This window comes from Myodes glareolus, chromosome 3 (assembly GCF_982192425.1).
Source record: "Myodes glareolus chromosome 3, mMyoGla1.1, whole genome shotgun sequence".
In the NCBI taxonomy this organism is placed as follows: Eukaryota; Metazoa; Chordata; class Mammalia; order Rodentia; family Cricetidae; genus Myodes; species Myodes glareolus.
Genome location: NC_142028.1, coordinates 75,423,347 through 75,450,815, shown reverse-complemented (window position 1 = coordinate 75,450,815; position 27,469 = coordinate 75,423,347). Strand labels below are relative to the sequence as shown.

The following is a 27,469-nucleotide window of genomic DNA, read 5'->3' as shown; positions in this document are numbered from 1 at the left end:
GCCAGGCCTAACCCCGTGTCACAGAACAGTACCTGTGAGGAAGGCCCTCGACAGCCGACGCGGGATGAGCAGGAAGGAAACTGGGTACTGTCTCCTCCACCCAAACAGCCTTCACATACTTCTTTTGGGGGTTCTGTTTGTTCTGTTTAGTTTGACATAAGCTCTAATTTATCCCAGGCTGGTATTAAACGCCTGTGTAGCTGAGGATAACCTTAAATTGCTGCTCTTCCTACCTGTGCCTCCTAAGTGTTGGGGTTACACAGGTACGTTCCACTGTGTGCATTTAAGCAGAGCAAGGGGGAGAATCGTGGGCACACTCTACCAACTGAATCATGTCCCCTGTCCTATGATTCACAACTTTCAAATGGGTGAGATTTCACCATTTTTTAATATTTATTTTATGTATATAAGTGTTTGCGGCACTTGAGACTGTGCACCGCGTGCCTACCCAGTACCCAGGTCAGGAGAGAGCATCAGAGTCTCTGGAACTGGAGTACCAACGATTGTGAGCCACCATGTGGTTGCTGGAAAATGAGCCTGTTCCTCTACAAAGCAGTCAGTGCTCTTAACCACTGAGCCATCCCTCCAGCACCAGATATCATTTTTTTTGGAGAAATTATAGTTAATTTCTTAAAACACTATTTTCCTGTGGATGACCTAATTCTGTACATTTTTAAATTGCCTATAAAGGCAAAAATCATTATAAATTAAATTTATAATTCATCATAAAACTCACAATATTCTGCAACTTCCTACTTTGAGTACATCTCAGTGAAGACATGTGGCAAAGACTAGGGAGAAATGCAATGAGAATAAAGAAGCCAGACAGAGTAAAGAATCTAGACCGGGGGGATGGAGAGACTGCTCAGTGGTTAAGAGCACTGGCTGCTCTTCCAGAGGTCCTGAGTTCAATTACCAGCAACCACATGGTGGCCCACAACCATCTGTAATGAGATCTGGTGCCCTCTTCTGGCCTGCAGGAGTAAATAAATCAAAGAAAGAAAGAAAGGAAAGAAAAGAAAGAAAGAAAGAAAGAAAGAAAGAAAGAAAGAAAGAAAGACAGACAGACAGACAAAAACAGAAAGAAGCTAGAATGGATTAGCACGGTGAAAGGCAGCTAAGATGGCTCACCTGGATAAAGACAATGACAACAAACAGTTAAACATACAGTGTGCCACAACACGGATCTAGGAGCCTTACTTGTTAATCATGGGACGTGTGGCATTAAGAAATGCAGACCAGAGTCAGAAGAGAAGTCAGCCAGAAACTGCACACCTGAGACTCCTCAGCATAGGTTCAAAATTAAGACCATGGCAATGTTTTGCGGTACGCACTTGTCATCCTACTTGGGAGACTGAGGCAGAAGGATCACTTAAAGCCACAAGATAGAGGTCAGCCTGGATAACACAGTGAGACTCGCATCTCAAATGAAAACCAAAACCACAGAGCTACAATCATGGGAGCGACTGCGAACACTGAGGAGCAGGCTTAGGCAGTAGGATAAAGAGAAGGCAGCACAGGAAGGCAAGGCAGACAGAGCCACGAAGGCTCCACGGGAGACGCGCTGCAAACAAGTCCCACAGAGCTCGGACGGCTGACAAGAGCAGAGAACTCAGAACACGTGGCCACCGGGATGTCTAGACTTGTGGACTATTCATCCCGGCAGACAGTAGGAACAGGGAAGAATCTTGCCTCAGCCCACCTTGGAGAGGAACAAGAGAAATAAAATTAGTCCAAGAAGGGGGTGGCCTCTGTGATCTTAGTGGGTCATCAAAGCATATCTACAGCCAGAGGGAAAAGCCGGTAAATGGAGATAGTAAGACCTGTGGCTGCTGGGTGGTGATGACACACACCATTAATCCCAGCAGGGAGGCAGAGGCAGTCAAGTTCAAGACCAGCCTGGTCTACAGAGCAAGTTCCAGGAAAGTCAGGGCTACACAGAGAAACCCTGTCTCAAAAAAAAAAAGGTATTATCTCAAAAAAAAAAAAAGGTATGTAGGGGGCTGGAGAGATGGCTCAGTGGTTAAGAGCATTGCCTGCTCTTCCAAAGGTCCTGAGTTCAATTCCCGGCAACCACATGGTGGCTCACAACCATCTGTAATGACGTCTGATGCCCTCTTCTGGCCTGCAGACATACAGACAGAATATTGTATACATAATAAATAAATAAATGAATAAATAAATATTTAAAAGAAAGGTATGTGGCAGCAGAGTGCCCACAACCTAACCTATGAACATGCCATGTTAATATGACAAAGGAGAATTAAGACTGATAACCAGATGACTATAAATATAAGATAGGTGGATTATCCTAGATTATCTGGGCAGGACTAATATAATCACTAAGGCACATACAGCAACAGCACCAAAGAGGCAGAGGTAGGTGGATCTCTGAGTTCAATGACAGTCTGGTCTACAGAGTGAGTTCCAGGCTAGCCGGTGATACATAGTGAGACCCAAAAGGAAAGAGAAATACTAAAGGGAGAGAGAGAGAGGGAGGAAAGGAGGGAAGTAGGGAGGGAGGGAGGAAGAAGTTCCATAGCATCTGGATTGAAAGCAGTAAAAGCAGGATGAAGCAGGCCAGGCAGGTGCGTGAGGTCAGATCTGCATGACAGGTACCCTCATGCTCCATCTCTGTACACCTCTGAGTAGATCATGGAGTTTTAGTCTCCAGGCACAGTCTGCAGACCTTGGAGTAAGCTATCAGCACCGTGAAGAACACTCTCCTCTCTTGCTCCAGTCTCATTCTGTCTACCTGGTGTAGACAAACTTCAAGGTTGAGCCGAAAGTCTCCTTCTCCACATCCTGAACTCCTTCAGCCCAGCTAGGCTGCCAGCTCTTCCAATGGGAGCTACAGCACTCACCATCACCCAGTGCTGAAACCACATGCTCCTCTCTGTCCATATTCACCTCTCAAGGCGTGGTGGAGGTCCTGGAGGGCAGTCCTGGCCCACATAACACAGACCCAAATGACTACAACGGTTAAATAAGCAGGTGAGTCAGACAAGACCTTTTTGGAGAACTTAAGCAGCTCAAAGCTGCCAGCACACACTGACAGAGCAGAGAAAGGAATTATTACGAACAAGAATCCACAAAGAAATGAAAAGGAAGTTGAAAGCACTCAGGCTTTTCAGCAGGACTGAGAAGCTCCTAAAGAGAAGCCTCCCTACCCCGTGGATTATGATGGCAAAGGCATCTTGGCTTCTGTCCATGCCATGGATGCTCAGTATGCATCAGTGAGTTGCAATCTGCCTTCTGCAGGGGGAATACATGCTAGTCTGCAGCCTCACCATATGGGAGCTTGGACAATGCTTTGTTCCTTCCAGGGCCCGCGGACATCCAGGCCAGCCTACCCCTAGGTCGTCCATCTATTTGAAAGTAAAAGAGGAGTAGGACCATTTGCCCACAGGTTAAAAAAAAGTAACTTTGTTCAATCATATTAACGGATAACAAAATGGCATCTAACCCAATTTCTTTTAATCCATCACTTAATTGATATCAAATATAGGAAGAAAAAAAGATGGCTAGTATTTATTGGCTAGCTACAGGCTCTCCAAAAATAAAAATGACACTAAAAACCTCCAGTAAAATTTACAGTAATAGACTGAATGATGTTCATAAAATATTTAGTATCCATTACATCTTTGATATTTGCTAGCTACTCTTTGGACAGTGATTACCAGGAAGTCAGAATTCTGCAAGCAGAGGACAGACGGGGTGAACTGTTGTGCCACAGCAGGGCAGACCGGCACCCAAGGGCTTGTGAGGAAGAATAACAAGGTGGCAGCTACATGGGTTAGATGGTTTCCAAGCTGAAAAGCATTCTCTTGTGGGCGCTGCATTGAAAAACAGAGAGCAGCAGTGGGTGCTGCATTGGGGGTACAGAGATCAGCGTTCAAAACCACAAGAAGGAAGCACGGCGGTTATTAATTCATTAGCCTGCAATCACTATGAGATGCATGCAGGAAGTCTACAGAAAATGAGTCCTGACACTCAGAGGAAGTGGAGAGAATTATCTGGGTACTGGAAGACAAGAGGCGGGAGGGCCGTGAAATGGCTCAGCGGGTAGGGGCACTATCCAGTGAGCCAGACAACCTGTGAGTTTGGAGCTCGGGATCCACACAGTAGAAGAAGAAAGAGAACCAATTCCCTTCTGTTGTGCGCTCACCTCCACTTGTGTGCCACAATACGTACAAGTAACCCACAAAATCAATAACTGAAAAAAAAACCTGTGATGTTTTTGTCTTGCGAGATGGGGTTGCTGTGTAGCTAGGCTCACAGCCAAAACAAATTTTTTTAAATAAAAATCAGTGTTCCTTTAAAAACAAACAAACAAAGACAAGAAGCATGGGAGATGGTGACAGCTGTGGTCCCAGCACTCAGCAGGCCAGGGCTAGAGGACCTTGAAACAATGGCTACAGTGTGAGAACCTAGTGAGATTTGTCCTAGCTTTAAAAAGAAGGGGTGATGTGTATGAGGCTGAAGCAAAAGTCAGGACATAGAGAAGTTCAAGGCCTGTCTAGGCTACATCAAATAGCAAGATCCAAAGGCCAGTGAGAAGACTCATCAGGTAAAGGCTCTGGCCACACAAACCTGACGACCTGAGTTTCAGCCCAATAATCTGCAGGCATCTGTAATCACAACACTCCTACAGCAAGATGGGAGGCAGCAAGACAGCTATTCCGAGGTTCTCAGGTCACGTGGCCTGAGACACACAGAGCAGCAGCAAGAGAACCTACCCGAGACGGTGGAAGTCGAGAACAGACTCCTCAAAGTTGTGCTCTGACCCCCACACATGTCAGTATGCAGGCACCCACACATCACATATATACATACACATGCAACACTCTCCCCCCAAATAAATCCTGAGAAAAAATTTACAATCCTATCAGAAAGAACAAAGCAGTAGAGATGAGTCAAAAGCCAAGAGAATGACCGTTGTTAGGGTGGACCAAACTCAGTACCCAGCCAGCTCCAGGGCAGGCTGCTCACTCCCCTGTGCCCCAGCTCCAGGGCAACCCAACACCTCTGGCCTCTCACTTGTACAAAAACCCACAAAGATCACACACATACACACAATTTAAAATAAATTATTTTTTTTTAAAGGATAAGGGGCAAAAAGGAACACTAGGAAAACCTGGACCATATATGGAAAAACATAGATCAAAAAACATGGTCCACATGCAAGGGTGACAGCAAAGTCAGGGAGAAAGATATCCAGCCCAAAAAGTTACTTAATATGAAGAACAGAAAGTCAGGTGGTCTCTGTGAGTTCGAGGTCAGCCAAGGCTGCCCAGTGAGCTCTCACCATAACACACAAGTATAGGGAAGGGTCGCAGTCACTCGGGTGTCCTTTTACCACAGCACACATGCGGAGGTCAGAAACAACTTCAGCAGGTGGACCTCTCCTTCTACTATGTGGACTCAAAAGCAGAATTCAGGCCATTAGGCCTAGTGGCAGGAACCTTTACCTATTAATCAATCTCACCAGCCCCTTTTTATTGTTTTCGTAAGATGGGGTCTAATATAGCCCCAAGCTGGTCTCAAAAGCATCTCACCACGAAGGATGACCATGAAGGCCTTGCTCCTACCTCCACCTCCCAGTGCTGGGACTACAGCTGAAGCTCGCCACCCTTTACCCTAACTGCAATCTGGACCCCAGCAGCTGTGAGGCCCAGCCTGCCACCCTTGACTCCGACTGTTATCTAGGCCATACCAGCCGTGAGGCCAGGGAATGAGGTTCTCTGGGAGAGGTGAATCAGCTACAGCCAATAGGAATCCTCTCAGCATGGCCAACCTGCCAGGAGCCACAATATACAAAAGGAAGAAAACATAGCTTCTGGTAACAGTGGGTACTAGGAGAGGGCCTGAACAAACACATCCACATATGGCTTTGGGAATTCGTTCTGGTCTCCAAAAGGAAGATCTAGCAATGATTTCACAAAGTAATGAAAACACCTAAAATGAAAATGCCCTTGGATATCAGGGTGAGAAAGGCCACTGTGGTGGTCTGAGTAAAAATGTCCCCCATAGTTTGAAGGCTTGGTCAACAGGGAGTGGAGATATTTGAGAGGATTAGGGGTGTGACCTGGAGGAAGTATGTCACTGGAGGGGCTTTGAGGTTTCCAAAGCCCATGTTAAACCCAGTTGTCTCCCTGTCTGCCTGCAGATCAGGATGAAGTTCAACTGCTTTCCAACACTGTATCTGCCACACCTATTGCCATGCTTCCTGTCGTGATAAAGAATCAAATCTCTGGAACTGTAAGAAAGTCCCAATTAAAGGTGTTCTTTCATAAGTACTTAAAAGAGTTGCCTTGGTCACTTGGTGTCTCTTCACAGCACTAAACAGTGACTAAGATGCCACCTAGTCTCAAACCCCAAACATCTGGGCTGCAACCATGCCATTCAAACCTTTCTGCTCTAGGCAAGGAGTCAGAGGAAGGGCTCCCAGCACATCAGCACATCCGACCAAGATTAGGATTTCCACTGCGCAGTCCCTGATGCTGTGGCTGAGATGGGGTCCTCTGGATCAACAGTCACACACAGCACAGAGAAAAAGGAAGACAGGGAACATCACCTGGCATTCTGACACAATCAATTCAGGCAGCAGATGCAAGATGGGACAGAGGGAGCCTCTCACACACCTGCAGCACCTGCACCCTCACAGGCCCCTCCTCCATAGGATGCCTTGCAGGGCAGTGGCCTCCCACACCACTGCAGAGCCTGTACCTCTGCCAGCTCCTGCTCACTGATGCTTCGTGGGGCGCTGCGCTTCTTCTTCACACTCGGCTCTCCTGTGGTGGTCCGGCCATCCCCTCTGGCATAGCTGTGCACAGTGAGAACTCCTGTTTTCTCTTGGCCTTGGCAAGAGACAGACTCGCTGGTTTCAGAATCTGAAGAAACTGAATCCTGAGATGAACTGGAGCCCAGGCTGGAAGAGGATTTCTTTTTGGAACCCGAGAAGACAACGCGTCCTCCTATGGATGCAGGATTCACGGAGAGGTCCAGTGCGGCTGCTTCAGGCTCGTCCTCCTCATCCTCCTCTTCCAGTTTGACATTCTTCAGCTCTTCAAATTTGACTTCAGTGGGGTCAGAGTAATCTGAAACACAGGTGCACATCAGACAGAGCCAGCGTCCTTTGAAAGCAGGACGGCAAACTCTAACAACCAACCAGTCACCGTGAGGTCGGGGGCTCAAACCTAAGTCCTGGCCATAAGTTATTACAACTCACGCATGGTAGGGCTATGAGCAAGGGCTGCTGCTGTTCCTCATCAGGTCTGTGGGTACAGCAGAAGCCCAGCTGCAAAAGTGCAAAGAAATCTGCTAAGAGCCAGCCGTGTTCCAAAGCACAGGTCATAGCACAGTAATACAGTGCTCTCTAGCCAGACATACCTGACCATAGTAAGCAGATTTCTTCAAGCCCACGAGAAGCTTGTCCCTAAGAAATCCAGACTTGGTACCTATCTAAGTTACCTGTTTCCTACAGCACTTGTGGGTCCTCCAGCCTCCAAGCGAGCAAACACTCCAGTGGCAGGTAGTCTGATTTGGTAAATACACTGTAGTCTTCCAGCATGTAGCTATATTTAAATAAGACTTTTAAGCTGGGCATGGTGGTGCTTGCCTAGAATCTTAGCATTTGAAAGGCAGGAGGGGGTCAGGGTACAGAGCAAGACAATGACTGAAAACAAACCGAGCCTGGCAGCACATGCCTATAACCCCAACACTCAGAAGCCTGAGGCAAGAAAATCGTCAGTTCAAAGCTAGGCTGGGCTACACAGTGAGGCCTTGCTTCAAAAACCAATAAGCCAAGTACAGCAGGACATGCCTTTAATACCAGCAAGACAGTCAGACCTTGTAGGCTACACGGAGAGTTCCAGGACAGCCAGGGATACATAGAGTCTACCTCAAAATATGAAAAATAGAAAAAAACAACTAAGAGCCAGTGAGACAGCACAGCAGGTAAAAGCACAAGCCTCACGAACCTAGGTTCAATCTGGGAACTGACATAAGGGTTAAAGGGGAACATGTTCCACCAAGATTTCCTCTATGGTATGCACGTGCGCGCAAACACACACACACACACACACACACACACACACACACACACACACACACGGGTAGACAGGTGAGCTCATATATACGCAACGCACATGTAATAATAAACAAACCTTTGTTATTGTTCTTCCCCCCCCCCCCATTTTTTTGAGACAGATTCTCACTGTGTAGTTCTGGCTGGCCTGGAACTTGATATGTAAACTAGACTGGTCTCAGACTCTCAAGAGATCCACCTACCCCTGCCACTCAACTGCTACAATTACTTGGCCCCATAACTAAAGTTTTTAAAAATAGACAGAAATAAAGCAGAGCATGCCTACGGTATCCCACCTCTCTTATCCAGCCTGGCCACACACTGCATCCGTCCTTCCCAACCCAGCATCAAATTTGGAGGAAAGCACCAAGGGCTCCCAGAGACGGAGCTTCCCATCACCAGGGCTGGCCTGGCTCTTCCTCACGGAGATGCCCTGCCACCCCTGCCCACCTCAGATTGCTAAAATCACCTTCACGGAAGCCTTTGGTCTTCGACGTTTCCTTGAGCCTTGTCCTCTGTCTGGCTACCCTACATGCTCCTAAGCAAAATGCTTCTCACATTCCAGTACAAGCCTGCTCGCAACCTGAAGCTCACATTTTGCTGACCCTGCAACTCAATACAACACTGACCCTCCAATAGATAGGTGTCAGTTAGGGCTGTGGACAAACCAGCACTGTCAGCTCACCTGGAAAAGGAAGGCCATCCTCAACCTGCCGCACGGAGCTGTGGGTGGGTCTCACTGGGGCGAGGGTGGCCTGGCACTCTGTCAGCTCATATTGTCCAGAACTCAGCTCTTCCTTGGGGAAGAGTTCACTCTGGCTCACCTCCTGTGGTATTTCAAGACAGACTCTGTGTCGCTTTGTCCCTATTCGGTGCTTGGCCAAGCTGCAAAGAGAAGGCAAACCTTCTAGAGCCCATATGTTCACCTATTCCTCCCAACGCATTCACACATACCGACACACAACCCAAAGCAAATGGGCTCTCACTCTCCCAGCCTGTCCATCATCTGGATAGTCCAGATACTACTGCCCACCTTGGACATCTACTATGAGGACCGAAATGGGGCATGCAGAATACCTGGTGGGGTACCTGGCCTAGACCAGGCAGCCCCATAATGTCCCTCCCATCTTTCCCATATGTGTACAGTCCCCTGACTCAGACCCCTGACTCAGACCTCATAAGAGATGTTGCTCCTTATTCCCGAGCTGGTGACTCTAGCTCCTACCACCATGTTTCTTTCAAGACACTTAGGTGGCGCTGAGGAAAACTGCCTCTGGGCACTGCTCAGGCTCACTACCCTCATTCCTTAGCAAACGCCACAAGGAAGCTCTGGGGTCATCAGTGCTATGGCTTCCAAAGCCTTTTCAAGACCAGCCTGTATGCAGTGCAAACGGCACAGAATACTCAAACTGCGGCGGCCGCCTCCTCCTCCCACACCCACCCACAAGCCTGCCCAGTACCTTCTCTTTACATCTCCCTCCTCTCCCTGCTCGACCCCTTCCATGTCCTCCTCTGGGCACTCCTCGTCCCCAGTTCTTGGGGGCAGTCCACTGTCCTTCAGAAACTCGGCAGCTTCTGGAGTGGGCAGAGTATGGTCGATAATGGTGCTGTCCTTCCCAGCTTTCCAAAGCTTATAGCGCTCGGGCTGGAACCTCCTCACAAACACGTCCATGGAGATCTTCACCATATCTTTTCTGCAGGAGCACTGCCAAAGGAGAGCAACAGTGAGGCCATCTTGTGAGCACTACGTCTCCTTCTCGCCTCAACCCTCTATGCAGATTAAAGCATTAGGAATTTGAAGCCACACTGCTGAGGGCGGAATAGGACCAAATACATTTTTTATTTTCTGATTTTTCGAGACAGGGTTTCACTGCAGCTTTGGAGCCTGTCCTGGAAACTAGCTCTTGTAGACCAGACTGGCCTCGAACTCACAGAGATCCACCTGCCTCTGCTTCCCAGGTGCTAAGATTAAAGGCGTGTGCCACCTTCACCCAGCTAACTTTTTTTAATTAAAGAGAAAAAAACCACAAATGGTGACATACACACATATATAAACAATACACAGGTGACTGAGGCAAGAGTTTGAAGCTAGCCTGGGCTACAATGGGAGTTTCAGGGCTAGAGAGTGAAACAAACAAACAAAAAAAGCCTTTATGGATACAAAATGCTAACACTCCCACATATTCCTAGCAACTGTTCCAGATGCCAACAGTTCAAAAAAAAAAAAAATGTTTTGAGAAGAATTTCCTCAATCAGACATTTTTGCCCATGGTGTTACAGTAGAAGTCAAGAAGGCTTACCAGCACAGCTTGCTTGCCATACTCAATCCACCGACGGGTAGCAAAATTGGTAGACTCAGCACAGTTGAAGCCATGGTTGAAGCCAGCATGGTAACCGTAAGGGAAAGTGATCATAAACTCGCCAGCCTCTTGGGTCACCTGAACAAAAGCAGATTTGAAGCATCCACCACACGTGGCAGAGGCCAGAACTGGGCTCCTGAGTATTTCTTTGCCACCACTAAGCCAATCAACCAAGGTAAGTCAATACTGCCAGGTCTTGAACGGCACGCACGCGAAGAGCCTAACCAACCAACCATTCCTCCCGATTAATGCCGTGTGTGGAAGCTGCCACCCTCAGCAGCAGGACAGCACACAAGCCACCACCCTAGAGATGGGAACCAGACCGAGTGAAACTCCGCCCAACAAAGATGAGAGGGTGCTTCTGGGCCAGCCCACGGCCCTCTCTGAAGAGCACAGGCGGCTCACCTTGTCGAAGGGAATGCCGTACTTCTTCAGCATTAACGGGGAAATCAGGGTCATCTTGTGCCGCAGAAAGGCCTCACAGCTCTGAGCGCTTCCCGGGAAAAAGCCTGTTGGAGAGGATGGTGGGTGTGAGTTAAGAGGAGGCTCTGCCCAAGCTCGGGATTCTGAAGTCACAGCATCTGCAGATCTCAGGAATGATAAGGACAGCTGTCAGAGTGAGCAAAGAGGGGCTAGAGTGCATGAGGAGGGGCTGGAGTGCTGGCTCAGCAGTTAAGAGCATTCACTGCCCTTACAGAGTAGAGTTAGGTTCCCAGCACCCAAGGCAGACAGCTCACAAATACCTATAACTCCAGCTCTAATATTCGAACACATATACAGCATACTCAAGCAAGGAAATTAAAATTATAGTGAACAAACAAAAACAAAAAAATTGGGGGTGCGGGGTTGTCACTGTGTAGTCAGGGACTCGCAGAGACCTCGCAAGAAAAAAAGTAGTGCTAATGCCGCTCCAGTTCCAAGAAGAGCGAGCCCTGTGATGAGCCCCGCCCTCCCAGGTGGAGGTTACCTGGGTAATCAGACTCTGGCAGCACTCAGATATTCAAGTCATCTTAGTTCACACAGAGATGAGAGCTACTCCTGAGCTTCTCCAGGCCCTGGAGACTGAGACTGCGCCCCCAGTCTCCCAAAGACAGTACATCACATCTACAGTTTGATTACTCAGGATCTCTCTCTCTCTCTCTCTCTCTCTCTCTCTCTCTCTCTCTCTCTCTCATACACACACACCTACACCTAAGCACAACACAGTATTCAATTTGGGCTTTCACACTGGGACCTTGGGGAGGAGAATCTGACCAAAGAAACCTCCTGGTTGAGGCTGGGGGACATGAAGGCAGAGTGAGTAGGAAAAGGACCGAGTACTCCTCAGTATCTCAGACAGACTGGGAAAGGCTCAGACTGGGCCTATTCCACTAAGGTGGATCTGGCAGCTGAGCTCACACACCCCACCCCACCTGCAGGCCTGTGAAAGGTCACAGGTCATCTGACCACAGAGAAGGGACGCTTCAGGGCTAGACTGGAGAAGGCTAATCCTGTATCTGTAGGGGATGCAGTACCTTTGGCAAGACGTTCCAGGCGTTTCCCATGCTCAGGTGGAACAGAATACCTGCAATCACATGATAACATCAGACACCAGCAGAAGACAAGGGAAGGAGGTGAGGGACTTGCTCTCACTCACAAACACCTCAAAGGAAACACAAGATCCTGAGGGTTCCCAGTCCAAAGAAAAACAAGTGTTTGAGGTAATGGGTATGCCAAACACCCAACCTGACTGCTATACATCGCGTACATGTACCGAAATATGCTACGATAGCCCATAAATATGTACAATCACTATGTGTCAGCTAAAAATAGGTTTTTTGGGGGGAGAGTGGCTGAGACAGGATCTCACTATGCAGCTCTCTCTTGCCTGGAACTCAATATGTAGACCAGGCTAGCCTCAAATTCAGAGACCTGCCAGTCTCTGCCTCCCTAGTACTGGATAAAGGTGTGCTCCACCATACTGGGCCTAAAATGTATTTCCTAAGAACACTTTGAGCAAAGCAAAACTAGAAAGGCGGAGACAGGAAGATAAAGAATTCAAGGTCAGTTTGCACTATATTGGGAAGGGACATTTTGGAAATGAAGTATTTGGTTTAAGACAAAGGAGTAGAGAGCTACACAAAGTAAGAATTCACTTCTTCTGTATTCGCGCACTCAGCAAGACATGCACTGAATAAGAGCTCCCAGGACGCTAAGTCTCTCCTTACTAAGGTCCTCCTATAATAAAGCTGTTGCCTGCATGTTGGGGAGGAGGCATTACATTACTGTGAGGGTTTCCACAATGCTCCTGGAAAAGCCCAATGGACAGGCTGGAGGAGTGGGAAACATGGCGACCAAGGACTTGGCCCCATACTGCAGATGAACCAATTTTTCCTACCATAAAAGCTGTAATGATTAGCCAATGGTTAATTACTTCTCCATGCAATGTGGTCCCCAGACATCCCAAGAGGTATGCTTTATGGAAAAACGAAGGAAATAAAAACAAATGAGACTATTTAAAACTTCTACGAAACTGCTGGACTTTCTATTCTGTCACCTTGTTCTAACCTTCACACTGTGTACCAAAGTATGGTCCTGGCACTGGAAGGCAGCACTGACCCAGGACTGTCTCCCGGACACAGCACCAATGGACTTCTAAGCACACAAGGCCTCTGTCAATCCAAGAGCTCGGCACGGGCAGGTCAAGCCTGTGTTCCCATCCCCACTGCTATGCCGACCTCCTCCATTCCACCCAGCTCTGCCCTCCTTCTTTCCAGGTATCATATTCTAAAGCCTTCTCTGTCCCCAGCCCGCCTGTGTGTCCTCCTGCGGACCTTCCTGGGGCTTTTCCTTCATCACCCTGTCACGTTTCTGCTTTGGGGTGTCCTACCTAGCCTATCTGCGGGCTGAGGACCCCACACGAGCAGCACAGCTGTCACAGGCCGAGCCTCCACTAAAAGGCCAAGAGTGAGAGACACGCCAGCACACAGAGGACACGGAGCCAGCTAATGTCCCCTAACATGTGGAAAGCAGGAACATGCGCAGCACAGCTTCGTTTGCTGCACACCAAATCACTTTTCCAGCAGCAAAGAAATCTTCCTAACACGTGAAGGGTAAATTTAACAAATTCCCCAGGAACTGGACACAGTGGTGCAGGCCTTGGATCCCAGTCCTTGGAAGGCAGAAACAGGTGGATTTTTTGAGTTCAAGGCCAGACTAATCTACAGAGTTCCAGGTCAACAATGGCTACGCTACATAAAGAAACCATCTCAAAAAGCAAAAAAAGAAAAAATTCTAAAACGCCTCAGGTCAATGAGAAGAATCAGAAAACAGCAGCAAGCCTGAAGAGCCCCATGACTCCGAGCAGCTCCACCACCATAAGAAGCATGGTTCAGCACGGATCTAAGCACTGGTTCCCAAACCCCTCTATTCAGCCAGCATGGAGGCATGTGCCTATTAATTTCAGCAACTTGGGAAGCTAAGTTTAAGCCAAGTTTAAGGCCAACATAGGCTACAGGGTAGAGACCCTGTCTCAAACAATAAAGAACAACAAAAACAGAACTTGCTACTTATTTTGGGCTCTCAAAGTACCCCCAAAGTATAACTCAATGCAGAATGCCAGCTCCACCCCAAAGCTGGTACCCAGAATCTACACTTCATGTATATGAAAAGCCAGCAGGCGGGGCTGGAGAGATAGATGGCTCAGTGGTTAAGAGCATTGGCTGCTCTTTGAGAAGACCCTGGTTCAATTCCCAGCACCCACATGGCAGCTCACAACTGTAACTCCAGTGCTAACACCCATGGCAAAACACCAATGCATATAAAATAAACAAATATATTATATTAAAAAACAAAAGAAAAGTCAGCAGGCCTGTGCTAACGGAAGGGGGCCTTAACTACAGGCTGATTTTTTTTTACCAAGACTTGGGCTCTCCGAAATGCAGGTAGTTGATGCTGTACAAGTCCATGTCTTCCGTATGCCAGGCGAACGATGTCTTCCACATGCCAAAGTACAGGTATGGGGTGTTCACGCCCTCAATGGTGATGCCGCTCTCCTTTTCCACCAGGTCCAGGATGGTCTTCAGCCGGCCAATATTCCACTCATCAACATGCTGTCAAGGAGAGAGCAGCCCAGGACACACATTTAAATGTGGGGGCCTCAGGTGAGCTGCTACTGCTGACTAAAATGTAGCACATCAAAACTACCGGGGATCTCTATGAGTTTGAGACCAGCCGGTATACATAGTTAGACCCTGTCTCAAAAAAAAAAGGTGGGAGGGAAGGATGATGAATAGATGGATGGGTGGGAGGTTTGTCAGTAAAATTAGAAAATAAAAAACGGAAGTTGAAAAAATATGAAGTAAATTTTAAAAGTAGTTAAGGGCCAGCAAAAAGGCCATCAAGCCTAATGGCCTGAGGTCAATGCTCAGAACCAACATTGTGGGAGAGAACCGAGCAACTCTCAAAGTCACCCCTGACCACATCCTTTCCCTACATCCTATGGGCATCTCGGAGCCCCTCTTCTAAGCTGGTTCTGGATTGCTGCACCCTGCAGCCAACACCTTCTCCGCTCTCCACCCCCCATGTGTCCTTCTATGTGGACCTTGGCACCTACTTCCCTCTGGACCTGTCCCTTCACCATCTGTCACCTGCCACAAGTGACTCCCCACCATTCACACTGACATCAACAAACTTAGTATTAAAGTCAATCTGAGATAATCCCTGAAAAGCATCATAGGCTTTTTTATTCTCCCAAAGACAGACCCAAACAGTCCCCCTTCTACCATAGTAAGGCAATTTGTTAGCCCAAAAAAGCACTACACACCAAGCCAGGAAAAGCGGTTAAAATAGCTCCTGTTAGAGAATCTCACCGGAGAGCTCTGAGATCCAAATATACTTCTCCTTTTCAGTACCCACCCTATCATTTGATTAGTCAGAGCTTCTTCCTGCAGAAACCACACTGCTCCATCTCCCAAAGCCTCATTTTCTATGATCTACCCCCTTTCAAGAACTCATCAGCTACCACCCACGGACTATGCACAACCCTTGAAAAAGACACCACAGCATCCAATTCACATGCAGAGTGCGAGACTGCAAAAGTCAGTCACATGCAGAACTGCAAGGAGGCTCAGAGGACAGCAAGATAGTGGAGGAGCATTGGCTTGTTCATCTGCCCTTTCACCAGCAGCTAAGCACCTACTGTGTGCCAGTCAAGGTACCTACTGTGTGTCAGGCAAACACTATAGGGTTCTTCGTGGTCTCACCTTTTCATAGAGAGTACCATTCACATCTGCACCATAGATGGGGGGATTGAATGTGAGGTTTTTCCAGTATTTACGCTCAAGTTCTTCAAATTCACTATATCGTGGGGTACAGTACCTTCCAAAAATAAAATAAAGATGTTAATCACTTACAGATGTGGAGGTTTGAATGAGGATGGCCCCCACAAGCCCATATTTGAATTATTTGGCCCCAGTTGGTAGAACTGGGAAGGATCACAAAGTATGGTCTTACTGGAGGAGGTGTGTCCCTGGGGGACAGTTGGGAGCCTCCAAAGCTTCTGTCCATCCCCCAGTGTGCTCTCTGACCCCCTCTTGCCATCTGAAATGTTCATTCCCAGCTGTCCCTGCCACCATGCCTTCGCTCTGCCATCCTGAACTCTAACCTTCGAAACCATAAGCCCAATTAAACACCTCTTTTATAAGATGCCATGGTGACAGTTCTTTATCACAGCAACAGAAAGTTAACCAGGACAGTGGAAGGATAAGGTTATCAGGTATTAGGAACTGTAAGATACAAACCACTAGTCCAGGGTCATTTCAAAAGAACAACACACGAGGCTAGGAACGTGTCTCAGTTGGTCACAGTGTTTGCCTAGCACACACAAGACTCTAGCATGGTGGTACATGCCTGCAACCTCAGGACTTGAGATGTAGATGCGAAGAATCAGAACAAGGTCATCCTGTTACATGAGACACCGTCTGTCTGTCTGTCTGTCTGTCTGTCTGTCTCTCTCTCTCTCTCTCTCTCACACACACACACACACACACACACACACAAAACAGGGCTGAAGAGACAGCTCAGCAGTTAAGAACATGTACTACTGCTAAGTGGTGGTGGCACACACTTTTAATCACAGCACTCGGGAGGCAAAGGCAAGCAGATCTCCGGGAGCTCAAGTTCGAGACCATCCTGGTCTACAGAGCTAGTTCCAGGACAGTCTCCAAAGCTACAGAGAAACCCTGTCTTGAAAAACCAAAAAAAAAAAAAAAAAAAAAAAAAGCACTGGCTGCTCCTCCTTTGGCTCCCAGCACCACATGGTAGCCCACAGCCCTCTCTAACTCCGCTTCCATGGAATCTGACGCCCTCTTCTGGCCTTGGCTACTACTTGGTAAACAAGCAAATATGCCGGCAAACACCCTTATATATAAAATAATAAGTTTAAAATTTAAAATCATATTTCTCCCTGAACCTCTCCCTCTAAAGAGTTTTCTCCCCACTTTTCTTTAATAGATCTGTATTTGTTCTGCTTTATAAAACAAACAAGCAAATAATCTTGGCCTTCTAAGCCCTAATTGAGCCCCATTTGCACACTCAGGAGATCAGACAGAATCACCACGTGAGTCAGAGCCAGCTTGGGTTACCTGGGTTACAGTGAACTCCAGGCAGATCTAATACACAGCATTTCCCTCTGGAGGCCCTGGACAGGAGGAAGCTGAGGGAAGGTCACAGGCACAGGTGTGGACCCACTCTCCCTTAGGAACACAATATCCTCACCTCTCTGGAGAGGGTGCTGCACCCTGCAGATTCTGGAGTGACGGGGGAGGACGAGCTTACAAAACAAAAACCAAAGACAAAAATCCAGCCACACCCACACACCAAGTCCTCCTGGATATAGCGAGCACCAGTGTGAATGCGCCAACGGCAATGACGCTGCTCCGAACAGCTACTGTCACTGCCGTCGTCCCAGCGTCCTCTCAGAGGCTAACGCGGAGCAGATAATCGGAGCACTGAAAACAGTACTCAAGAAAAACTACCAACAACAGAAACAAGGGACAAAAAAGCTTTTAAAGTATTAGGGTAGAGGGTGGGAATGTAGCTCAGTGTGTAAAAGCTTGCGTGAGGCCTTAGCAACACATACAAAAAAGGAAATTTAAAAAAAAAAAACCACTGGGGTGAAGGTGATAAGCTGGGTAATTTAACATAAAATTACATGAAGAAGAAAAAAAACTATCATGTGTTGACAAGCAGAGATGACAGGAGGTTGGAGACATGGCTCAGCAATTAAGAGCATTGGCTGCTCTTCTAGAGGGTCCAGATGGGATTCCCAGCACCCACATGGTGGCTCAACACCCTGTGGAGCTTTAGTCCCAAGCATTCCAATGTCCTCTTCTGGCCCCCACAGGCACTGGACATGTATTCGGTGCACATACATACATCACGCAACACATCCATACACACAGGAAAGCTTTTTTTTAATAATAATAAAAAAAGAGAAGACAGAGGAGCATGAAGCCTGGATGGGCCCCGTGTGGAAAGCAAGCTGGGAAGCTCGGCCCAGGGCACAGCTGAGAGTAGACATGAAGGACGGCTCAGACTTTCATTCACAGCACGACACACTGCTTCAACGGACTTCTGCATAAATTCACTCCTTGGCCAAAAAGCTGGCCAGTAATGTAGATGTTTTAAGAGTTATCAACAAACCCATAAGATCTCAATTAGAACCGTGACAGGTAGAAACGAAAACGCAAAGAGCAAAGGACGCCTGAGGTAGGAGGGAGGCGATGATAAGGTGTCCCGCAGGTGCCCAGGTATGCAGACGGAAAACTCAAGACCTACAACTGGGCTTGCTCGGCAGAGGTGCAGCTCCAACTGCCAGGCTGAAATCAAGATGTGTGGACCAGCAAGACTCGGGGAATGAAAAAATGGAAAGGAAGGGATTCCCTGTGGATCCGCAGGGTTGAGGAGCAACATGTCGAGTGAGAAGCTCAAGAGCAGCGACTGGGAGAGCAGAGTGCGATGCCGGAAACAACTCCTCTGTGAGTGAGACCTAGAGCTGAATCTTAGTAAGAGGCGAGGGAAAGAAGGACTGCAAACAACAGAGGAAGCACAGACCCCAGGAAGAGAAGTTGGCGAAAGCAATCGGGGAGGCTAGCAAATAGCACCAGCTTGGCAATTATTCACTCCTCTCTTGTGAGTGCCCGCACAGTGGTAAGACGGCGCTGACTGCACAAGACAGACACAAGGGGAGCAAGCAGGTGGCATGGACAGACACAGGAGAAGGTCCTTTCTGCCTCACCTCCGACCTTCTGCTCTACAGCTGTGCAACCCTCCAGAGTCAAACCCGTGCCGTGCTGCTGAGGCTGGGGCCGCAGACTGCGTGTCTGTCTAAGAGGTCCTGGGTTCCATCATCAGCACCAACAAAAATGTTTTTAATTAAAAAGCAAAAACAGCCGGGCAGTGGTGGCATGCGCCTTTAATTTCAGCACTTGGGAGGCAGAGGCAGGAGAATCTCTGTGAGTTTGAGACCAGCCTGGTCTACAAGAGCTAGTTCCAGGTCAGGCAACAAAGCGACACACAGAAACCTTGTCTCAAAAAACCAAAATAAATAAATAAAAAGCAAAACAAAAAAAAAAAAACAAAAACAAAAAAAGGGGGCTGAAGAGTTGCCTCAGCAGGTAAGAGCATTGACTACTTGTCCAGGGGACTTGGGTTCAGTTCCTAGTAGCCACATGGCAGCTCACAATAGTCTGTAACTCCAAGATCTGACACCCTCATACAGACATAGATGGAAGCAATACACCAATGCAGATAAAACAAAAATAAATCAATTTAAATAAATAAATAAATAAACAAACCCCCTACTGTAACTAGGGCAGAGAGATGACTCAGCAGCTGAGAGCACTCACGGATCTCGCTGAGGCCTTGAGGTCGCTTCCCAGCACCCACACTGGGTACCCTCCAACTGCCTGATTCTCCAGTTCCACAGGATGTGTCTGACACCCTGTTTTGCAGGGTACCTACATGCTAGTGTAGATACAGAAACACACAAACAAATAAAAATAACTCTTTTGTTTTTTAGACTTGGGAGACATACAGCCCTTGTGGGTTTAAACTTTCTATATAGACCAGTGTGACCTCAAATTCCGAGATCTGCCCACGTCTGCCTCCCAAGTAGCATGATTAAAGTCATGCACCACCATGCTGGTACACTAAAATAAGTCTTTTGGATTTTTTTGGGTTTTTTGAGACCAGGCTGGCTTCAATCTGCCTCCTGAGTGCTGGCATTGAAGGCGTGAACTACCACGCCTGGCTTAAATAAAATCTTTAAAAAAAAAAAATTACTGGAACTGGAGAAATGGTTCAGTGATTAAGAGCACTTGGGGCTCCTGCAAAGGACCCAGGGTCAGTTCCCAGCACTTGAATGGCGCTCACAACTATCTGTAACTCCAGTTCCAGGGAATCGAATGTCCTCTTCTGGCTTCCATACACACAAGGCAGGCAAGTGGTACCCGGACAAACATGTAAACAAAATACCTACACACTAGAATAAAAATTTTTTTTTAAAAAAAAAGCCTTATATTAGTGATGAGAAAACAGAAGGGCTTTATATAAAAAGGGCCAGCAAGATGTTTTACTAGGTAAAGGAACTACCTCTAGATTCGGTGACCTGAGTTTGATCTCTGGGACCCATTTGGCAGAAAGAGAGTAGTGACTCCCACAGTTGTTCTTTTGATTTCCACACAAGTGCCAGGGCATGAATGCTCACATAGTCCCACAATAAGTGCATACTTTTAAAAAGCCTTTTTTAAGAACAAGGACAACAGAGCAATGGTGGCGCACACCTTCAATCCCAGCACTCAGAAAGCAGAGACAGGTGGATCTCTGTGAGTGTGAGACCAGCCTGGTCTACAGAGAGAATTCCAGGACAGCCAGGACTACATAGTGAAACCCTGTTATGAACAAGTTTAATCTGTAATCTCAGCACCTGGAAGTAAAGGCGGAAGGCTGAGGAGATTATCCTCAGCTACACGATGAACTAGAAGCTAACCTGTCTCAAAAAAAAATAAAATAAAAAATTAAAGTAAATAAATAAAATGTTTAAAAAGTAAAGAATGCAGAGAGGTTTAGATTGTAACATAGCACCTTGAGGAGGAAATTCTTCCATAAAAGGAGCAAAAAGGCCAATAAATAAATAAATACCAGGTGGTGTCACACACCCTTAATCCCAGCAGTTGGGAGACAAGAGGGTGGATCTCCGGGTTCAAGGCCAGCCTGGTCTACTTACAGAGTGAGTTCCAGGCCAGCCAGGACTAAACAGAGAAACCATCTCAAAAAAAAGAAAAGAGCAGAAAAAGAAACTGATGCCTGACCCAAAGGAAGCATTCCTCAGTAACATGGCAGCACCCTTGCTAAGTTATGAGGAAGCAATCCTGGGATCAGAGAGACAGCTAAGCAGGCAGAAGTACTTTTTGATACGCCTGATGGTCTGAGTTCGACTCCCATAACCCATGTAAAGGTGGACAGCGAGAACTGACTCCTGAAAGTAGTGCTCTGGCCTCTGTATGCACGTGTGGCGTGCCTAGGCCTACACATACTTGCCCATAAATAAAGTAAAAACAGACAGGTGTGATGGTGCACCTTTAATCCTAGGGCACAGGGGCAGCAGCAGAGAATCTTTCTGAGTTCAAAGTCAGCCTGCTTTATATATCCAGTTCCAGGCTAGTCAGTCAGGGCTACACACTGATACTCTACCTCAAAATTAAATAAAGTTACCAGGACACACCTTTTATCCCAGCAGTTGGGAGGCAAAGGCAAGTGGATTTCACTGAGTTCAAAACCAGCAAAGCGAGTTCTAGGACAGCTAGGACTAGTCCACAAAGAAGCCCTGTCCCGAAGAACAGAGAGAGAGAGAGAGAGAGAGAGAACAGAACAGAAAGGAAGGAAGGAAGGAAGGAAGGAAGGCTGATTGATTTACATTCTTTTAAAAAAGAAGCAATTCTAGGTCTAGACATTAAGACGGAAAGTATTTCTACTTACTGAGCCTAAAGCACATGCCTCTAAGTGCTGTGCTTGGAGGATGAGGCAGCCTAGGCGACACAGCAAAACGTGTCTCAAAAGCAAAGCAGAAAATGAAAAACAAAACAAAAGCAAAAGGTATTGCCACTCACTTATCACTATTGGCGATCTTTCGGAACTCACGAACAGTCATGGCTTTTTTCTGTATGTTGTACTGAGTGAAGAGTCCAGACTGACCAGTCACCAGCTGCTGGATGGGTGCAGGGATGACGAGGTCATCAATATCGTCATAGGATGTTCGTGGCTTCCACTCCTTGGGAGGAACGACCTATAGGGAACACAGAGATGGAGGCAGATGAGAACCTAGCAAGCCAGGATCCAGAATATAAGCCACCATCCAAACCAGTCATCCATTTTACCAGAAAGTAACTCTGACGTAATTTTCTGCTTCTCCAAACCCAGGAAATCACACTGTCAAGCTAACACTGACCACCTAGAATCTAACTCATTAATAATCTAAGAAAAATAATATATTACATTACATATACATACATTATATCATATAGCATATAATATTTTGCTTATATGTATATCATATATTCCATATTATAGTAATGTATCTCATTATATATATTTATATTATATATATTATAATATACTACTTACATAATATAATCTATAATATTTATGTGTATTATTTACAATATATAAAATATGATATTTATATATGATATAATATATATGTGTACATATATATATATTAATCTAAGCAAAACATTACTTGTAAACCTATGTACCTTATCAGGTTGAAGAATTGATTCCTGAACAGCCCAGGGCTCTTTAGCAACAAAGCCACCAAAGCAGGTGTGCTGGCCAATGCCTGCCAGCATAGTACTCCAGGCTGTCTCCTGTTTGAGACCAGCGTAACTACCTAGTCCACACTAAGCTAGACTATGCTACCAGGAAGACCCTGTCTCAACCAAGAAAACAGTAATTAACATGACTTTCATAAAAAAAAAAAAATAATGGATATGCATCATAAAAATCTAAACAGCTTTTACCAAAAAAATCAAGTAAGCATGTACGTTTATTAACCCTCCCCCGCAGAGGTGTTGAAGGCCACACTGTGGGCCCTGCAGGCAGAAAGCACTCTGTGAACCTTGCAGGAGCCAGGCCCACTTGAGTCAAGCTTTCAGGAGTCTCAGAGAAGACACCATGGTTCAAGGCCAGTCCTCAGTTTCGTAACTAAGTTTTTGTGCATATATTTTTCTCCTTTTCTTTCATACCGAAAAGTAAGGGCTGGAAAAACAACGTGAGGGACTGGCCGTGGTGGCCCAACGCCTTTAATCTCTACATCTGGAGGCAGAAGTCAAAAGGTCTTTGAGTTTGAGGCTAAGGTAGTCTACAGAGTGAGCTTCAGGACAGTCAGGACTACACAGGGACAGCTCAGAGGTATAGGGTGCTAGACTGAACCTTCAGTACACACAGGAGAGAATTCAAACCTGGAACAAAACGTCTTCACTGGGTTCAGACTTTAGCAGCAGTTTCTGGAGGGTTCGTCCAGAAATACAATCTCTTTCCTGTGGGGGACTCAGAAAACTTTGAAGGGCTGATTTATGGGGGTGGTGAGGGTAGCCCTAACTCAGTGCATCGGGAGAAAAGCAGTACAATAAAGAAATCAGTTCTAAACTACAAAGACCAGAAGACTTATGGGGTCTGACCAGTGCATTCTCAAGTCCCCATGGGAAACCAAATTCTACCAAGTGTACAATGAGACTGCAATGAGAGAAGATAGGTGGTGTAACAACCGGTGGCAGGTAAAATGCTGTACAGTCCACAGCCCCACAAGAGGCCTGAAGCCCAAGGTCAAGCCTGGAGACACTGGCTGTGGACTTACCTCCTGCCGTATCACCCTAAGAGTGCACTGTGCACACTGATCTTAGCAAGGATTAGCTACACCCTAACTCAGTACAATTCAGTTCTGGTTTTCATTTAGGAAAAAAATTAAATATAGATAGATAGATAGATAGATAGATAGATAGATAGATAGATAGATAGATAGATAGATATAGATGTGTGCACGCGTGTGTGTGTGTGTGTCTGCCACCCATTTCATCTTTACTGGGGAAGGGGAAGGGACAACATTAATTCAATGCAGAGAAAGAGAAATGAGCACAAACCAGAAACTAATTTCCAACTACAAAGACTAGAAACGCTCTTGTAATGGCCACCTAAGCAGGTGAGGTGCACTGCTCCTTACCTTGGCTAGCCCAGCCCGATGAGCTCCTTGGGATTCAATATAAGCAATGTATCTGCTGAAGTTCCGGAACTCTTCCATGGTGGGGTAAAAGGTCATTATTCGAGCGCTGGGGTTCAAAGTTTCCGATTCGGAAGCCATTTTCTCCTCTTTTGGGGGTTGATTTGTTGGGATAAAAAAGCTGAAGTAGTTAAAGGAATAAAATTAAACAACAAGGAAACTGCCTCTAGCACAGTTATTTAAATGAACTAGAAGCAGGGGTACAATCCTTTCTGGTTAAAAGGAACCCAAGGAAGCCATAAAGTGAGCCTGTAATCCCAGCACTAGCGAGGAGGCGAGATCAAGAGTCTGGAAGTCACTTCTACAACAAGCACACTCTGTCAAGCCAAGCTCCTCCCCCCCACACACACAAAAACAAAACAAAACAAAAAACCAAAAAACTGATGTGCCAGGTGATGGTGGTGCACCCCTTTAATCCCAAAACTCAGGAGACAGAGGCAGGTAGAGCTGAGTTTGGGGCCAGCCAGGTCTACAGAGTGAGTTCCAGGATAGCCTGGGCAACACAGAGAAACCCTGTCTCAGAAAACCAAAACAAACAAACAAAACCTTGATGTATCAAAACTGAATATATACAGATCTCACTTGATATGTAGACACTGTCTCAGCTAAAAAAGAAACACCATTCAGTTATTGCTCCTATGTAAAAACACAGCTGACCTACCTACCTTTTAATTCTACCCTGACTGCTTTAAGTTACTCCCGTATCTGTGTAGCTCTGGCTGTCCTGGAACTCCATATGTAGACCAGGTTGGCCTCAAACTCAGAGACCCACTAACTCTGCCTCCCAAATGCTGGGATTAAATGTCTGTGTCACCACCACCCAGCAGTAATCATCCCTTCATTAAACTACAACATGATCTAAAAAAGCCTCCTTTGGATTCTTTTCTAGGGCACAGCTTCACAACAGGATTTTAAGTTACTTTTTCTGAAAAGTAACTGGGCTGCAAGTTATAAAGTTTCACAGTTAAATACTTTGATGTTAAGAGTATGCTATGGGTTTAGAACACTGCAGGCCTTTAATCCTAGCACTGTGGAGACAGAGGCAGGTGGATCTCTGTGTTTGAGGCTACACAGAGAAACCCTGACTCGAAGTGAAAGAAAAAAACCCATAAGCAATTGTTCACTACAGTGAAATCTTTCTCCCAATATCTAAACAGCTTCAGCAGTACTCAATAAAGTCAAGCTTGGCTCAACTGCACTGGAAGGATTCCCAGGACAAAATCTGAACAGGCAATAAGTGGGCAATACAGAGCAAACTTCCTAAGTCATAGAGAGAGAATACATCTTTTTGAATGAAGACCTCAAACAGGTGGGCAGACCCTACTCCCATTGTTGGTAATACAACATATCATCACAACTGGAAAAGACCGTGCACATTAAAAGGAGCCAGTTCAGAAGCAAAACTAGTAAGTCCTTTACTGGACCTCCTCACCCACAGCCCAGGAGTTCTGCTTCGCCAAAGTCACTGCCACTCCTACTATATGGGAGGAAACTGCCTATAACCTTCCGGCAACCTAGTATAGATTTGGGAGGAGGCTGGAGTAAAACCATCCGAGATAGCAGAAAAGACAAACAACGCCACGGTAACTCAGGTGTTTTTTCATGAACTTTGCATGACAGGCATACTGTTATCCCTGTTTTACATACCAGGAAATGGGCTCACAGTCCTGTCTCCCCACCCCAGGCACCTTCTACCACCGTCTGCTACCTCAGCCCTAATACCTGCCTGAACTAAATCCTTTGAAATAGAATAGAATATTCAAGTGTGAGGAACCTGAAGCCTATTCAACCTGAGGGACTTTACCCTCTAAAAGAAAAACTTCAAAATATTCTACTTTTGAAATTTTTACAAAAATATAAATACCAGACTGGGGCCCCTCCCCTGGGCTTCAAAGGGAGCCTTAATGGTGCTTCATTCGTCTCTGACCCTGTTTATCTTTGTGTGTGTGCCCAGAACCCAGAACAATGCACGCCACAAAGTAGGTACTCAGTAACTGCTGAATAAACTCATTTCCTTTGCTCATTTCAATGGATCATCCCGTTTCTTTAACGCTACGGTTCCCTTCCTGCAATACACTCCCCAGGGGAAATCTGGTCCGGGACACCTTCCCACCCACATTCAGCAACAAAGCAGAGTCCAGGGCTCTTAGAGCGTCGGCTCCAGAGTAAAAACTCCGAGTGCTGATTCGGTCTCTGCCACGTTTTAACTACATAACCTTGGCTGTGTGAGTAGGCTGGATGAATCTCAGTTTCTCCACCTGTAAAATGGGGATCCCAGACCCCTGCCATGCAGGATCGATATGATTAACTCAGATGATGCAAGCGAAACCTAAGACACTAGGCCCGGTACTTAAAGCACTCCGTAAAGGCAGCTGTTGCTAACACTAACCTGAAACTCCCGCAATCTCCGCCCCCGCAGCCACCCCCGCGGCATCCCTCCCAAAGCAGCCCGGGTTCCCAGTGTCCCCCGCACCTCACCACTTACACACACTGCCCCTCCCGGCCCCACCGCCTAGGCGAGGGAGGCCGACCGCAGGAAGAAGAAAATAAGGCCCGGTGGGCCCGCCCCCCTCTCCCGACGTCCATTGGCCACTAGAGATTGGAAACGACCAATCACAGAACTCACTTTAGAAACTCCTTTTTCTATTGGTCAAGAGACATGCCGATCACTTAGCAGAAAAAGACCCACCCCGCCACCCTCCCCCACCGGAGATCACGATCGCGGTTGTGGCAGCATCAAACCCAAAGGGATCCAAAGCCCGATGGCTCTCACCAAAAGCCTAAAGCCCTGTCAGGGCTCAGGCTCGCCTTTTGCTGCCGTCACTCGCCGGTCCCACTGTCTTTCTTGAGGGCGAAAGACAAAGCTCCGCCTCCTTTAAAGTCGGACTCTGCGCAGCCTCACAGAGTCCCATAGTCAACCAATCCAAGGATGACTTTAAGCCCTCACCCAGCCAATAAGCGCTCACTACGGCTACTCATCGTCTGTGACTATGAGCCCGTTTAGCCTATAAGAGCCTGCTCGGGCTGTTGCCAGGAGAAAACGCTAAACCTCTCGGGACTGCGGCCACTGAGCTTCTGAGCTGGATCCGGAGTTGGCCAATCAGAAGCTGAGTCAGACCTCCATAGCTAATCAGGGTGGAAAGAGGCGAGTACCCCGAAATGGGCCGGCCGGTTGGGGAAGGGCGAGCAGGTGGTTATAGGATGTTCCTAGCGAAAGGATTAGCCTGTTTTCTAGGAGTAATCCCTTTGCTTAAGATGTAAAGGCGATGGGGGACCTCCGGGAAAGTTTCAAAAGTCAAGGAGTTCCGAGAACGTGACCAGCCTGTCCGGGTTTGTCCAGGACTCTCAGTTCTGAAAGTGCTACGTTCTCAGAAGTCCTTCACCAGCTGGCAAGGTGAGGCAGGCAGTTAAGGAGCTGCTCCAGAAGAAGGAACCCTTGGGGGTCATTAAGACAAGACCTGAAGGATGATATCCTTGGAGTTCTTAAAAAGGTTCCCCTTGAGAAAGGATTTGGAGTTATTAGCAGCTCTTGGGGCGAAAAGGATGATTCTGGGTATCATTAGAGGCACTTTAGAAAGGGATCCCTAGAAGTCGTTAGGAGCGGTTCCTGAGAGGTTGTGGGCTGCCTAAAGGAGTTCCCAGATTGTCAAGGACGATAAGGAACGAGATGTTAACACGATACTTTTATAGATCAGATAAGAAAAA

The 27,469-nt window shown here is 46.9% G+C and overlaps 1 protein-coding gene across 4 annotated transcripts in view; it reads right to left on the bottom strand.

Moving 5' to 3' along the window:
* The window catches only part of Kdm4a (lysine demethylase 4A), a 46,269-nt gene extending 19,577 nt beyond the window's left edge, over positions 1–26,692 (bottom strand). Inside the window, exons 1-11 of one of the 4 annotated variants that reach the window (XM_048450499.3) lie at positions 26,538–26,692; positions 23,708–23,885; positions 21,600–21,775; positions 15,693–15,807; positions 14,347–14,540; positions 11,964–12,013; positions 10,855–10,958; positions 10,390–10,527; positions 9,550–9,794; positions 8,775–8,974; positions 6,730–7,100 (exon numbers count right to left, since the gene is read on the bottom strand). In XM_048450499.3, coding sequence (XP_048306456.2) covers positions 6,730–7,100; positions 8,775–8,974; positions 9,550–9,794; positions 10,390–10,527; positions 10,855–10,958; positions 11,964–12,013; positions 14,347–14,540; positions 15,693–15,807; positions 21,600–21,775; positions 23,708–23,845 — 1,731 coding nt within the window. In that variant the 5' untranslated portion in view covers positions 23,846–23,885; positions 26,538–26,692. The other 3 variants (XM_048450500.3, XM_048450497.3, XM_048450501.3) reach the window with 3 other exon arrangements.
* Positions 26,693–27,469: the final 777 nt, after the last annotated feature.